Genomic DNA, 17,242 nt, shown 5'->3' on the forward strand with positions numbered 1-17,242 from the left:
AAAAGCTATACTTTAAAATGGTTATACCTAAAATTTGCATATTTTGAGTTTTTAACCATTTTTATGCAAAATAGTGAGCTAATTCAAATTTTTTCAAGGTTTCCTTACAGTATTTGCTTTTTTGTGCACCATCATGAGGCAATATTGGTAAAATCTTGGGATGATCACGACATATGCCAATAATTGATAGCCAATATTGGTCCATCATTGGCTACCAAGACAAAAAACGTATTCTCAAAAGCTTGGTTATTTCATTTTATTTATTAACGGGTCATGTCCTTTCATACACAATTATTCTTAAATCTAAAGTTATTTCTATAATAACATGTATTAATAAATTAGTTAATTTAACTACACGGAGAGAAAAATCTGCCTTTTATAGTATAGAAAGGTTTACATTTAATGCACAGAAATTTTCTATGCTATATAGGCATGAAATTTGAGTAATTATAGTACAATCGTATGTCTTTTTAGCATGAAACTTGTCTATGCTAATAAAGTTTGTCATATAGCCTCTTATTACATACTTATTATACTTTTAATCCAACGGCGCCATGCGAAGATCGCACATAACATCATCCTACTATTTTTGCATAAGTTCTATGCTTTTTCGGGGATAGACTCTTGCAACTGGCGATTAGGGCAGTTCCAATTAAGTAAAGGTGGGCGTGGCCTAATCGCCAGTTGCAAGAGTCTATCCCCGAAAAAGCATAGAACTTATGCAAACATAGTAGAATGATGTTATGTGCGATCTTCGCATGGCGCCGTTGGATTAAAAGTATAATAAGTATGTAATAAGAGGCTATATGACAAACTTTATTAGCATAGACAAGTTTCATGCTAAAAATTCTCAAATCTTTGCTCTATTAGTATGAAAAGTTTAAAGAAAAATAGCAGCAATCTATTTCATACTATAAAAGGCAGATTTTTCTCTCCGTGTAGAATAGCTGTATTACTAATTAAGATCAAGTACATGTCTTCTTACAACAATGTGGTGAATCTTGTAACATTACACTGGAGCCCCCGAACTTTAGACTGTGTTGACATCAAGTAAAAAAAAAATCAATTTTATTGAAAAGTAGATTAGCCTCCCTACAAATTCTATTAATCATTGAATGATATCCATAATTTGTTCTATGAAGTGATTCAGAAAACACTAAATAATTTTTAGATACTCTAGATGGAACATTGAAATTAATCATTGCCAATAATGTTGGGCATTGTATTAAACTGTTTAAGAGTTCATATAAAAAAATTAAATCAGCAAACAAAAATCTGTATGTCATCAAAGGAATGTTCAAAAGGACCTTAATTGGCTACAAAGATTGGGCCAGTATTGGAAGCCAATCATTGGTTATCAATAATGGTCCAATCTTAGTAGCCAATTAGTAACTATGAATTTGAATATTCGTTATCTGTCTTGGCAGCCAATGACAAATCAATATTGGATGCTTATTAATGGCAATATCATTCCAAAATTTAAAAAAATATGGTCCACTATTGTCAACCAATAGTTCGTCATAAAAACGGCAAAGTGTGAACGAAATTGAATTCTACTTTCAACGACAAGGGAGTCTATTCTTTTAATATTAGAGAAACCTAACATTTCATGAAATGCTTTATAATATTGGACACATTTTGTAATTTTATACCATTACACTAAGTGTTTAATATTGGCAATAGCAATTCATGAAATGTCTACAAATTTTAGACACATGGTGTATTAAATATTTATTTCACTATGTGTCAGCGCTTCATGAAATGTCTAGCCATTTCATGAACTGTCTAATTACGTTAAGAGGCTACGACATATGATCTGTTAGTATATGTTGGCAGTGACTGCAGGTCTGTCATTTTACTATGTGATTCAAAATGATACAAGAAAAAATATATTTAAAAAATTAAGCTTGATAAAATAACGCAGATTTAAAAAAATTTTAATAACTTTGTTTACAACAATCTTTGATAAATATCTGTCGCCAGGCAGACTAACATTTTAGATACAAGCAACTGTTAGAGGGAAAGTTAAGCTTGATTTTAAGCTTTTAAAAATTTAAACGTTGCACACTCTTTAGTCTAAAAAGTAAGGATACATATTCCTTTTGATATAAATTTTTTTTAATAAAATCTGTGTATCTGCGTCTACCTGTCTTAATTATATCTGAAACATATAAAATGAATGTCGAACTACTACAGGGAAAACATCAACGTCAGATTCTCATGAATGAAGAGAACAGTGTGTGTATGTATGCAGTAATAGAATAGGTACACCTGTGAAACCTCGGAAAATTGCGGTGAACATGTAAACACAAAATAGATGCTTCTCTTTGTCTATCATGAATTCACACTCGCGGAAGTAACTCTAAACCTTGATACTATATTCCTTGTTAGGAGAAAACAAAGCTTTAACTGAAATTCAATTGCATAAATCAAATTCCACGTAAACTTACTCGTGACTCAAATCTCATTTACATATCTTGAACAACTATGCTAATTTTCCTACAACCCCATCTGTTTAACAATATTAAAGAATGGAAAATTTGCATTTTTCTTATCAATCTTTCAAAAAAAAAAAAAAACTTTCATGTTGTGCTTACATCCGAAGATTAATTGAAAAATTAATTGCAAATTTATAATTATTAATTAATTAATTAATTAGAAACTTATAATTTGAAGGGCTACAATGAAGAATTATTATAAAATTCTTTATAAAAGAAATTCAAAATTGTTTAAACAAAAAATTATTACACTGAGAAAAATTTGATTCAATCAGTTATTTGACTATTATCAAACAAATATTTAATTGAACTAATTTTTTATTGAATTAAAATTGAATCAATTATTTCTGTATTTGAAACAAATACAATTTAATTGACTAAAACTTGACTTAATTAAATAAAAATATTTATTTATTAACTGACCCTCCTTTGTAATTAAATTACAAAAAAGGTAACAATTAAAAATGTTAATTTTGAACAATAATTTGGGAATTGTGAGAAATATTAAAACGCGAAGTAAAATCAGATAAACATGAAATGCATTAAAAATTCATAACAAGCGAAATGAGAATTTCATTTAAAAAATAATTTTCTAATTCTATCCTCTTATTTTTGCATTCATGCGAATTAATCTAAATTATTTAACAAACATTTTCCACAATTGTTTCCCGATTTATTACTTTTCCATTATTTTCATATTAACACTTAAAATTTCAATTATATTTTAATCCTTTGATTCTTATTCAGAGAATATGTGAATGTAAAAATTTACTAAATACAAATACAAGTAATTTAAATATAAATGTTTCTTAAATGATAAATGAATTCGTGAGATTAAAAGCTTGGAAAATAAAAAAAAAACAATATAATCTAGGATCTACTGCAATATAAGCTTTTAAAAGGATTTTTGCAACTTACCACTGTTGCATGTTGCCGCGGTCTTCCCTACTTAGAGGAAATCTCGTGTTAATTTTTTTTTCTTTTTTTTTGCTTATAATTTATTAATTAGAAATTAAAGAGGTTAATTGATTATTTGCTTACCGTGGTCGATGCACTGGAACTTCTATGTTGCTTCAAAGGAGAACTCGTACGCGTTGTTTGTTCGTCGGAATTATTTGGACGAGTTATCACTGGTACTGAGAGATTTTGTTGTGGCTCAATATCCATATAACAATGTGCTTCCAAATGATTTTGGGCCCTTATTTCTTCTAAGACTATTTTGTGAGCAGCCATATATATCATGCAGTATACCTTTATAAACAATTTTATATTAATTAAACATTTTTTAATGTATACATGTATACATAAAATTAATATGTATTAATTATATAAATATTTATACATTTATGAAAAATTAATACACTGAGAAAAATATGCTATTGAATCAACAGCATTTTTGACAAAGATATAAAAATAATTGATTTAAATGCATATGCTATAAAATTTTAAAATATTTTATAGATTTTATAGCATATGCTTTTGAATCAATAATAATTTTTATACCTTTGGCAGAAATGCTATTGATTCAATAGCATATTTTTCACAGTGTAATAATATGTCAGAACCTTGCCAGTTTTCCTCGTTTAGAAAATGCAAAATTTTATGAAAATTTTAGAAAATGCTTTATTTTATGATTTTTTCGATAATTCCTCGATAAAACAGCAAAATGTAAATAAATTAAGTTTTAAAAACTACTTTTTGTAAAAATATAATTAATAATTACAAAGAATCATTGTATTACTAGTGTTTTATTAATGTTTTTATTTATGGGGGGAAAATTATAAGGGCATTATTCACCCATTTAGAACCGATCCCCATGGAGGACTATATTCATTGTGTAGTACAGAAGGAAGAGCTCTTTATGCTCTAAGAAATAAAAAAAAGGTGTCAAAGACGTTGAAAAATGGCAAAGCGCCAATCAATGACAGAATACCCAGCGAGATTCTAAAAGAGGTAACAACTGTGTATCCAGAGCTTCTTCTCAACGTCTTTAATGCATGTTTGAAAGCTGGAGAGTTCTTTGATAACTAGAAAATACAGAAGTTGGTCCTTCTTAGGATAGGACTCGATGGGTAGGTTTATAGATGGTATGGTTCTGCAGAGACTTCAGGAAATCCTTGTAGGCGAATGCAGCCTATCAGAGAATCAATTTGGCTTTTGAAAAGGCCTATCATCACTTGATGCAATACTCATTATTGTCAATAAGACAAAGAAAGTCTAAGGTGGATCCTTTCGTATGGAATGTCACGTGTGACGAACTCCTAAGAGTAAAGGTGAATGAAAGTTTGAGATGATTAAAACGCTGGTTAGACCTCAATGACCTTTTAAATGACCATAGAAAAGAAGCCTTGGTCGTCACAGAAGGTTAACCTTCTTCCAATATAATAACATCAAGTCACTAATGGCTGCCGAGTGCAATGGATATCTTTCGAGGATGATCCCCGATGTTGGTGGCCCCAGGGAAAAGAAAAGGCAATTGGTGGCGACCGTGGGTCTAGCAAAGCAGCTGTATGCTGTCCCTGTATGGGCTGATAGAGTCCTAAAGAACTGCGGCATCTCAGATGAAATGCTCTCCGTACACGGAGACTCCGCACGGAGAATAGTTTCAACTAGTGCACTCCTAGTTCTGGCTAGCACTCCACCAGTAGATTTACTGGGCAAAGACAGACAGGAGCTCTTAACGATAAGAAAAGATCTAGCGAGCTCGCTGGAACAAGGGAACTGTAATAGTCTAAAGGTGCCTATTCGCAAAGAAGCGTCTCGTTGATAAATAACAAGACAGATGGGATGGGGAATTAAAAGGTAGAGGGACGCACCGTCTGATTCCTCACGTCATCACCGAGCTTGATAGGAAACATGGCGTAGTTGGCTATTACCTGACAGAAGCGTTATCGGGTCATGGTTGTTTCGGCCAGTACCTCCATAGGTTTAAAATAAGAAGAACTCCGAAATACATGTACTGCGATGCTCAAATTGATGACGCTAAATACCGGCTATTTTCCTGCGAGCACTGGACTGATGATAGGGAAACCATGTTTACAGTGGTTGGGATTCGATTCAACCCCGATACTATGATCTCTGTCAACAAAGTATACAAAGACGAAAGATCCGGTTTGACTGGGAGATGTCTTAATGCTCGGCAGGGATCAAGCAGAAGAGAAAGGAGGAGAAATTAGATCCCCTTTCTCTTTTGTCTAGACTTTAGCAAAAACTAAAAGAGTAGGCTACGAAGGTCCAGATTGGTAGGACCGCAATAGTGGCAAAAAGGAACCTCATCCTCGAAGATCAAAGCTTAACGGCAGTTCCACGGATTAAATCACGTCCGGGTGAAAAGGGTTTTTAGTGATTATGGGCGCTTGCGTCAAAGTCTCACAGTATTCAAGCTTGTGCAATATTCAACTTGTTTCTCTATAAAAGATTTTAAAGTCACTATAATTCCTACAATTGGAATGATCATATATTGTTTTATGTGGTCTATAATTATTAATTTTCCAAGTTAGTATGGCTATGTGGTTTGCGTATACCAGTTTATGTTTCAAAGGTCTAGGGTTCGATCCCCCATTTATGCAAAATTTTACACTCTTATTCTTAGTGTTTTATGTATAGTATATGTTTATAATAAAAAATAAATGTTAGATGTACAAAAAATGTAATTTGTAAATTAATTAAATAATTAAAAATGTTCATTAGTGTGTTAATCTAAATGAATAATATATGAAAAATTGACAAGGCATGACAGAGTAAAAGATAAATTTAATCTTTCAGTAAAGACAAACGAATAGAAAATTGCTTTCTTAAAGGATTAAACGAGAATTTTGCGTCTAGAGAGTTGAATATAACATTTCAAGTATAACTAAAAACAGATTCTCATTGAATTTGAATTTGGCGAGTCGCGGAATAGTAGGAATATTTTAAGTGAGAAATATATATATATAGAATATGCAAATAGCATTTAAATATCATTAGTTTTACTGAAGCGTTAATTTCGGTTTGTCCTTTTTTGACTCGAGTGCAATTTCAAACTCCCTACACTCACGAACATCCTGTAAACGGATGATTATTATGCTAAACGATACCACCGGCTCTATTATCAAGCTTTAAATATATACTATTCAAATAGGAAATAACAAAAAATTTAATTTTCGTATTTAATTATATTGAATTATAAAACAAATCATTTCAATTAGTATATATCATCAATAAAATCTATTTTTAAAATAATTTTTTTAATTATTTAAAAACAGTATTTAAAATTATTAGTTTTTAAATTTAAAAATTTACATCTTTTCAAGGCAGTGGTGAGAGAGTGGAAAAAAATTTTCAGAGATGGAAAGTTACTTTTAATTTTGTCGGATTAGCCGGGTTTCATTTCTTATGGATTATTTTTACCGATGCGCGCATAATTTGGTTGCATTTTATAAAATTAATTAAAAATTCTGTATACAATTATTTAACAATTTTTTTTTGTAAACATTTAATAACAAATGAGAAATTTTTTAAATTAAAAACTAAAATTTTCTTGACTGTTTTCAAGAGAAAAAAAAAGAAAAGAAAATAATATTTCATACATATTTTATAGGTAAGAAAGATTGTATTGAGTTTCTTGTAACTTATTCACATTTGTTCTGACAGGAAAAAAGAGAAAAACTTTTTAAAATATTAATATTCTCATTTTATTATTAAGAAGAATTCTCTTTGTATAATTTTCAATAAACTATTTAAGCCGTTTATATTAAATTCGACGTTACTTACCTCGTCAAAATTTAATAATATGAAATAATCTATTCTCAAGTTTAATAAAATTACATTTTTTTAAAAATATTTTAGTAATAATTTTTAATATTTAATTTAATTAAATAAAATAGTGTTATTTATTTTTATTTTATTCTAATAAATTTTTTTACTTTTCTAAAATTAATTTAAAAGTTTGTATTAAATTTTATACTAATTATTTGTTCATTATTGTGTATTAAAAATTTGGAAAATATTACAAATTTTAATTTCTTCATTACTTATATAATATTTTTATTAAAAAGTAATTTTATTTCAAAAATTTTTAAATTTAGCGCCATTGTGTATAGTTTTGTGTTACATAGTTGGCAATACAAGATTTCTAACCTAAAAATTATGTTAGTTTTTAATTTCGTGATTTTTCGTAAACAATTTTTCGTAAAAATGAAAAAAAAAAAAATTGTAAAATAAAATAATTCTATTCGTAAGTATATTCAAAAATAAAATAAAATTTGAATACTTACATATATCATGACGGCTGTTGGAAAATAAAAGCTGACCATGGTGGCATAAAATTGATACCATGAATTTTGACAAACGTTACAATCGATTCGTCCAGTTTCGGAAGTCTTGTACTCATTGCCAAGTATCAACAAGGGAGCAACACTGATACAACCTGCCATGCACCAGACAAGAGCTATCCATACGCCCATCCGTCGTGGTGTTCTCTTTACCGTATATTCCAGTGGCTTCGTGATGGCCTTGTACCTTGAAGCAAACCAACAAGATTTCAACACATGAGCAACACAGTGTACACATATACATATGTATGGATCTATTGTCACGTAGTTCGTTAATCAACTATAGCAGCCCTCGAGGTATCGTCAAAGACAAGACATGATTCAATACACAAAACTAGATTACCGTAGTTTATTATTATTATTTAATCAAAAAATGAGCACTTGACAATTTTTTTTTCAAAATTCCCTTTGTATATTGTTATGTAGAATTTCTAAACAGTGTTTAATAAAAATAGTATACTGGCAATTATTATTGTCTTCAAAAATTCATTTTACACATTTTTTCTTTACACAACTGTTTATTTAAAAGAATTCAATTTTAACACAATTTTAATTAAGCAGAATTCTTATTCAACCTAATTTTAAGTGAGTTGATTTTTTAAATGCAATTTCTAATTCGATAAATTTTTAATCAAAAGAATTTTTATTTGACGAATTTTTATTTGATAGAACATTTAAGGTGGGTGAAAGCTATAACATAATCTCAAAACTGAAAAATGGTATTTAATTCAAAGAATATTTTAAATAAAAATTAATTCCATACAATTTTAGAAGCTCTTGTTAATACACTTTTCGGAAAAAAATTATGTTAAGTTAGAAACTTTTGTTAAATAATTATATTCTAATTTTTTAAATTATTATTTAACAGATTTGAATACAATTTTAATTTGATTCAAAATCCAAATTATTTGATTTAAATAAAAATTAATTGGTCCAAATAAATATTTATTTTCCAAGATTATTTGAATCAAATAATTTTTTTTTTCAATGTAAGGATGAATAATCGTAACGTTAGCCCTATTCATTTTAAAAAATCACGTTTTACATAAAAGTTAAATTATTTTCTAATCAAATTTCAGATATATACTGGTATTTATTGGTAAAAAAATAAAATTATTTTCTTTTCATTTTTGAATAATTATTATTTATTTTTAACAAAAATGATCGCAGATGAATTACCTTAATCCAACAAGCTGCAGTAATAATTCATCTATACTATATGTGAACTTCCGTATATAATCAACAAGTGGTTCGTGTAAACGAGAATTCAATTTTTAATTGCGAATTTGATATTCTTGAATATACACAATATTGTTTATATTTTTCATTTTTTTTTTATTTTTATATTGATACATAAAAAATTCACAAAATTTACACGTTTGTCTGACTAAAACTACCTTTTACTACTGGTACAAAAATTTTTAAAAAAAATTTCAACTCTTGAAAATTGACGATACTGAAATCCACAACGTTTATGATTAAGTATTTCTATTTCCCCCAATTGGAAAGATTCCCCGGAAAGTGCCCCATGGAGGTTCTATCAGAATTCCACCGGAACTTTCAACGTAATTCCGTCGGAATTCCATCGGAGTTCCAAAGAATTTCCAATGGGATTCCAACGGAGTTCCGACGGAATTAGGACTCTAAAAATTTTGAAAAAAATTAATCGGAATTCCGTCGGAACTCCGTCGGAATCCCATCGGAAATTCTTTGGAACTCCGATGGAATTCCGAAGGAATTACGTTGGAAGTTCCGGCGGAATTCTGATAGAACCTCCAGGGGGCACTTTCCGGTGAATCTTTCCAAGTGAAAGAATTCATTTTCATTTGTTCGAATTACTATTTGATATAATTTCCATATAACCAATTTTTCATACTACAGAATTTTTATTTAACCGAAAAATCATTTAACAGAATTTCTAATTGATAGAATTTTCATTTGTCCGAAATTGCAAATGGCCGAACAAACAATCGACAGAAAGATTTCGGCGCCATTTTTAAAATCAACTAATCACAATTTTAAAGGATAATTTTTGATTGGTTGATTTTAAAAATCGCGCCGAAATCTTTCTGTCGATTGTTTGTTCGGCCATTTGCAATTTCGGACAAATGAAAATTCTATCAATTAGAAATTCTGTTAAATGATTTTTCGGTTAAATAAAAATTCTGCCTCCACAGCACCGAAACTTTCCTAAAGATTTCCTAAAGATTTTTTTCAAATGTTTGGAAATATTTGATTGCAAAGTTTAGTGAAAATTGTGTAAAGATTTAAATGTCCCAATTAAATAAATATTCAGGAAAGTTTCGCGCTAAACATTTATTCAAGTGGGACATTTAAATCTTTACACAATTTTCACTAAACTTTGCAATTAAATATACCGAACATTTCAAATAAATCTTTAGAAAATCTTTAGGAAAGTTTAGGTGCTGTGGGGATGTAGTATGAAAAATTGGTATCTTCCTAAAAATCCATTCAGTTCAGAAATTTATAACTTTGAACAAAAAACTGTCGATCACAATAAATTTTTCAGAAACTTAATAATGAAATACTATGAATAAAAATTAAGTTATAAATAACTTTCAATAGAAATATGAAAAATGATAAGAACACTATTATCCCATAAAATATTCACAGCATGATAGTGCCTAATAATATTCAACCTATAAACTTCCAACCGCATCTTAGCGTATCTTCGTAAACTTTAACTTTATTAATCCGAGTGAATATCTAAATGAAAAACCTAGTTATAGATTATAGTTACGCCATTTATTGCACTCCATCATGACACTAAGTTTTCAACTTAGTTTCCAGGTCATCTTCAAAACCTGCAAAGTTCGCTAAGTGGCTCTAATAGAATTCAACACTCTATGCACGTTTTCGAAGAATATTTAAACCATGAACCTTCGCTTCTAACTCATGGAAAATTTAAAAGAGTGAAATGCCAACAATAATAAATTGTAAAAAAAAAAAAAAAAAAAAAAGAAAAAGAAGACGACGATGAACTCATATATAAACCGATGAGAAAAAAAATTTCCAATATTTCGAGTGCTGTTAAATTTTATAATAGTTTTTTTTATGAAGGTAAACAAAAAAATAATTATTTATTTATATGGCAAACATAATATTTTAACAAAATTAATTTGAGGCAGCATAAAATTTTTGTGATAAAAAATTTTTATTCAATTCTCGAGGTCTAACAATTTTGAAAAATAATAATGAATTTTTGAGTAAAGTAATCTATTTTTGAATTTTAAAATTAAATTTTTTTGAAAATTTTTTTTTTTTTGTTAATCTTATGATTCTTTTTTTTGAGTTGGACAAAGAATTGGACAAGAATTCAGCACAAAATTTGTTTTTGAAAAATAAAAATTTTTGAAACTAGTTAGGTACAAAAAAGATGAAAATTTTATTAAAACCACTTGTAATCATATTAGGCGTTCTCATTCCAAAATTATTATTTACAGATTTTAACAAGAGTAAAAAAAATCGAAAAAAATGATTAATTATTATTATTATTATTATTATTATTATTATTATTATCATCATCAAAATTAAAAATGTTAGACTGTTAAAAATTTTGCAATATTGTTGTAAATGATTATTAAGTTATTGATAATTGATTTTCTAATGAATGAAATTATGATTATATATCTGAAGTTTAAAAGGGTGTAAATAAAGCAAACAATTACGTGCCTTGAGTTTTAATTAATCAACAGTCAACTCTGTTAAAACATTTGGATGAATAACGCGGTCGATCAATTATCTTACCGACAGTTAAATTAAAGATTGACCCAAATAGCAATGTACTCAAATAATTATTTAATTCAAATATTTTCTATTGCTAAATATAGAATTGCATTAAACGACAATATTTTCTAATTTTTCATTTTTTTTTTTTGTATATGGTACTCTATGCGTATAAGTATATTTCAATAAAACATTTTTTATTTTTTTAGATGCCGAATTTTTAATTCCGCAGAATTCTTATTTTACAAAATTATTTTTTATCCAACATTTTGTTTAGTACAATTCTAATTTAACTGAATTTTAATTTATCATAATTCTCATTCAACTGAATTTTAAGTGATTCGAATTTTTTTAATGACAGAAATTTCAATTCATTGAATTTGGCGTTTTAAGAAATCTGTCAAATAAAAATTCGTACAAATAAAAATTCAAACAAATGAAGATTCGGTGAATTGGAAATTCTGCTATTTAAAAATTCAAATCACTTAAAATTGAGTTGAATGAGAATTTATGATAAATTTAAATTCGATTAAATTAGAATGATTTTAAATAAAAAGTTGTGTAAAGAGAAATTTTGTAAAATAAGAATTCTGTTAAATAAAAATTCGGCACCTAAAAATTGAATTTAATAAAATTCTTGAAAATCAAAATCCTAATGATTTTTATGGGATAATCACGCGACTCAATTTAGCAGCTTTTACTCAAACAATATCTACTTTTTAGTAATAATTATGTAATTTTTAATTTCAAAAGTACCATATTAGCTTAAATAACAAAATTATAAATTTGCCTAAATGTCACAAATTTTTATTCATAACACGTAGGTAATTTGTTTTTAATTATTTTAATTTAAAAAAAAAAAAAAAAAATTTCACGCGAGGATTTAAAAATATAAAGAATATAATTAAAAAAAAGAAGCAGTCACAGGCAGTAACCCTTTAACTATAGAGTATAGTATGTATATATTACTTTATAATTTAGCTCTCAATTGACGTAAAGAAACTTTATAAAGGAACCATATTCTCAAGCAACAATTCTCTCGTAAGTTTTAGAGTTTAATCTAAAACGTGCCATAACTCCTAACGAGAACTTTCCAAAACTAAGGATAACTTTCAGTAGAAAGTTTTTAAAAATTTAGTTTCTCGCACACAATCCTTTAATGAGTATTTAAACTTCATCTCGGTCTATAGAATCCAATGAAAACTAAAAATTTTAAGATAGAATTCAGAAAGTGCCCAAAAATGCTTTTTAAAAGTCAATTTGTTCAACGTTTCAATTTCACAAAGATATAGCAATTGTTACCATTTTTTTTTTAATGATTTTATGACTCTTATTAATTACAATAAATAATTATTTTTTTTTACAATTTTTGCAATTATGTCTTTCATATAATTTAATATAACAAAAATAAAAAAAAATTCCAAAATCTATATAATTGTTATTAATAATTCTGAAGAGATGAAATTATTTAAATTTAAAAAATTTAATCTATATATATATAATCAGACGTCTGTCTGTACATTGATTAAAACTTTAAAATTTTGACGTAATTTGTCTTTTTAAACGTCAAGAAAATGACCATAAAAAATTTCATGTATGTATGTATGTCTGTCTGTCACAAAGCTTTGTACGTCAATCACGCAAAAACGGCTCAAGCGATTTGCATGAAATTTGGTATTAACCCAAGTTAGGTTTATAAACTTACAGATTTGAAAAATTTTAATTAGAACACTTTTTCAAAAAATCAAAAATTTTCAAATTATTAAATTTTTTTTAAATTGCTGCAAACATTTTTTTAATTGTGTTTTTAATGTCACAGCAAAGTTTGTACCACGTCAGGTTTTCGCTTGTATAATTTTTCAAAAATGGCCAAAAACCCTGTTTTGTGGGGTTTCAACCCCTATTTCCTCGAAAACGTGACGTGATGGGAAGTTTTCGACCCCGGATTCGTGTTCAGCACAAAAATTCCGTTCGGAAACAATATGTTCCATGTTATTCGCAAAATCGATGCAGGGCAGTGTAATAAATACCGTGGATGTACCAGTTATCGTCCATGTCCCAGTATCCGTCCATTTTACAAATATCTCGTATAGTAATTTAAATTATTTTTTAACAATAATTCATTCCTTTTGGCACGCAATCGACTTATTAGTTTAAGTAAACAAATAAAAGAAAATAATTTTTTTATAAATGTTATTTTGAAAATTAAACTGGACGGAAACTACACAGAAAACTAAAAGGTATTAAAATAAGCTGCAACACTTCTTATTTTAATCAAATGTTTCTTATTTTAATCCATTTTGGTATTAAAATAAGTAAAAATGGATTAAAATAAGAAGCGTTGCAGCTTATTTTAATACCTTTCAATTTTCTGTGTAGGTCTTAGGTGGACGGCAACTGGGACATCCACGGTAATATACAATTTCAATAAAAAAATTAATTTTTTTAGAACAAAATTTTTAAAATTCAAATTTGTTTTTTTTCAAATTAATGGTACTATCAATGTTTTCAAGGGTTACTGATCGCTATAATTTAAAGGGACACATGATTATGTTCTAAAAATCATTCGTTGAAATTTTCATTTTATAAAATTTTATTTATCATAATTATATTTGAGCCGAATTTTTATTTATTCGAATTAGTATTTTGCAGAATTTTCATGAAAACGATTTTCTATATTAAAAAAGTTTTTATATAACCGAAAGTTCACTTCACATAATTTTTATTTGTTCAAATATTTATTTCCTCGAATTTTCATTTAAGATAATAGGCATTTTAAAGAATTTTTATTGGGTGGAAGTTCATTGCATAGAATTTTCATTGTGATTGGTTGATTTTAAAAATCGCGCCGAAATCTTTCTGTCGACTGTTTGTTTGGCCATTTTCAATTTCGGACAAATGTAAATTCTATCAATCATATGAAATCATTTGAACAATAAATAAAATTAAAAAAATTAAAAATAATAAATTTTTTATATTTTTCAACAAAGGGAAATCTACACAATGTTTTGTGTTCTATAGTAGTGGAATAGTGTCAGGGTTGGACACAGTTTTGGTTTTTTGTTTATAAATATTTTGTTTAGATAAATTCAGTAAATTGTGGTATATGGGTGGAAAGATCTACAAAAGAGGAACACTTTTGCTGTGGGCCGTAAATTGATTGGTCCGAAATTAAAAAAAGTTATAAACATTTAAAAAAAAAACTCTAGTCAGGGTTGGACTTTTCAGTCAGGGTTGGACACTTTTTGAAAATCGAAACGCATTATTGGTAAAAACGTAAAATAACATTCGTAATGTTTTTTATTCTTATTTTTTCATGTTTATCTTTACTTATTGTTTACAAATTGTAAAGCTTCATGGGTTTAAAAAAGGAATGAACTCAAATTACAAAAAATAACGCTTTATTGTTCCAAATAACTCAATGAAATGATGAACAAAATTTATACAATTTAAGTATTATTTTTCTAATATCTTTGGCATAATTTTGCACTGAAATATCAATAAAATAAAATTTATTTATAAATTGTGTCAAATTCATAATTAATATGGGTGTCCAACCCTAACTAGAAGCATCATTTTCGAATTGTGCTAACCATAACCAGACATGTGTCGCGATTCGATTTTTCACCTTTTTTCTTCTTAAATTATGTACCCCACAATACATTCAATAAGCTTACCTTGCCGAATTCTTGCTTTTTTTTACACATTTTTAGGTTTATTCACATGTCAAACAAAACTTTTTTTGTCTCTTCGATTGCACCGAAGTCACAGGAGACGCTACTTTTGATTCTCCAAAAATGTAATGCCACAAAAAGTTAGGTTACACTACTAGAAGATTCGGCACGTACGCACACAGGTGGCGCTAGTGTTCTTATTTAAAAAAAGCCAAGTGTCCAACCCTGACACTATTCCCCTACATTAAAAAATATATGTCGAAATGAAGCATCTATAAATGGAAGTGCTGTTATTATACAATAAAATGAATTGACGTCAAAAATTAAAATGATCAATTATTGTGTTAAAATTAATAGAATGACATTGAATAACTCACCGGTCGACGGAAATCGCGCAGAGATTTAAAATGCTTGCTGTGCAACTAAGGACATCGAGACTGACCCAGAAGTCACACATGATGGATCCGAGAGGCCAACTTCCCCAAATTTCGTAAATCACTGACAATGGCATTACTAATATAGCCACAGAGAGATCACTGACAGCTAAGCTCACCAGGAGGTAGTTGCAAGGTTTCCGCAGTTTCCTCACTTTCTTAACCGCAATGCAAACCAAAATGTTTCCAATTATAGTCCCTATGATAATACTTCCAAGAAGCAGAGCAAGGAAGATGGCCTGTTAAAATAAAAATTTATTTATTAATAAATTTTTTACAAACAAATAAAAAATAATAATAATAAGTTTTCGCAAAATTATTACATTTTTCTTTAAGTTTAGGACAGAAAAACAAAAAAAAATTATTTACCCTCCAAAGCCTTTAACATTTTCCTCAATATTTTTATTTCTTTTGATTATAAGTTTCTCACTAATTTTACGAAACCTTTAAGTTTTTAATATACAAATATTTCTTTTAAATAAACTTTCTAAATATTCTCATTTTACTTTTATAACATGATTTAAAAAAAAAATACACAGAGTCATAAATTTCAAAATTTAGGATTATAAAAGTGTAGATCACATTTATATACAATATAAAATTTACGAGATGTAATCCTTATAATCCAGTTTTTAATATGCCCACTCACAATATGCCGAGAGAAACACTTTTTTTAAATCTGGTATTACTTAATTTATTATTTTAGAACGTCGGTAAAATTCACAATGTTTATAATCAACGATTTTGATGAAAAAATATTATTCTATGCAAATTATATTTTGTTTAAAAAATTTTTTTTATAACGTTACTCGATCAACAACTTTTAGAAGAAAATAATTTGTAAACAATTTTTTTATTTTCCAGATACAACATTTTTTTTAATCGTTGAATTATAAACGTTGTGAACTTCACCGACCATATTGTAGAAAATAAATAAAATTTCATTTAAATCATAACTAATAATAATTATTATCATTAATTGCAAGCAATTAATACTGTGTAGAATGTAATTAAAAAATTAATTCATTTAAGGTAGTAGTACGGTGTGACGCTCGAAAATCGATGTTGATTTACGAATTTTTTTTAAGCGGGTAAATAAAAAGCGATCGTTACGAAATTTAGATATGTTTTCATTGTCGTCTTAAACTATATAAACAAAATTTTTTTACAATAATTAATGTTAATTTGTTAATAATTTTAAACATCGAAGTCGACTCCTCGAAAAAGACAGAAATTTTTCAGTACACTCCAGGGCCTTTCGCTGTCACCCAAAATGAAAAAAACTAAAGATATTATTGTTCTACAGACATAAATCGAAGTCTGATACCAATAAAATTCACATTTTTAAACAAAAAAAAATAATAAAATTTTAGACTTGTGAAAAATTTTTTTGAAAACCATCTTTTTTTCATCATAAATTGTTAAAAAAACTTAATATATTAATAAACAATTTAATGTTTTTTTGGTATCAGACCTTTTTAAATGTGTCAAGAATAACAGATTAAATTTTTATCTCAATCGATTAAATAGTTTTGCTGGGGAGTTTACCGAAACTTTGAAAACGTAGTTTCGAGAAA

General features: G+C 27.8%; 1 protein-coding gene across 7 annotated transcripts in view; it reads right to left on the reverse strand.

Annotated features, from left to right (window-relative positions):
• Positions 1 to 3,302: 3,302 nt before the first annotated feature.
• The window catches only part of LOC127280826 (5-hydroxytryptamine receptor 1-like), a 262,830-nt gene continuing 248,890 nt past the window's right edge, over positions 3,303 to 17,242 (reverse strand). For all 7 annotated transcript variants that reach the window (XM_051304105.1, XM_051304103.1, XM_051304102.1 and 4 more), the window contains 4 exons: positions 15,609 to 15,904; positions 7,754 to 7,997; positions 3,540 to 3,749; positions 3,303 to 3,443 (listed from right to left, as the gene is read on the reverse strand). In XM_051304105.1, the coding sequence (XP_051160062.1) occupies positions 3,369 to 3,443; positions 3,540 to 3,749; positions 7,754 to 7,997; positions 15,609 to 15,904 (825 nt within the window). In that variant the 3' untranslated portion in view covers positions 3,303 to 3,368. The remainder of the gene's footprint in view (positions 3,444 to 3,539; positions 3,750 to 7,753; positions 7,998 to 15,608; positions 15,905 to 17,242) is intronic.

Source organism: Leptopilina boulardi, unplaced genomic scaffold (genome assembly GCF_019393585.1).
Source record: "Leptopilina boulardi isolate dan_hultmark-lab unplaced genomic scaffold, ZJU_Lbou_2.1 LbouV2_255, whole genome shotgun sequence".
Lineage (NCBI taxonomy): Eukaryota > Metazoa > Arthropoda > Insecta > Hymenoptera > Figitidae > Leptopilina > Leptopilina boulardi.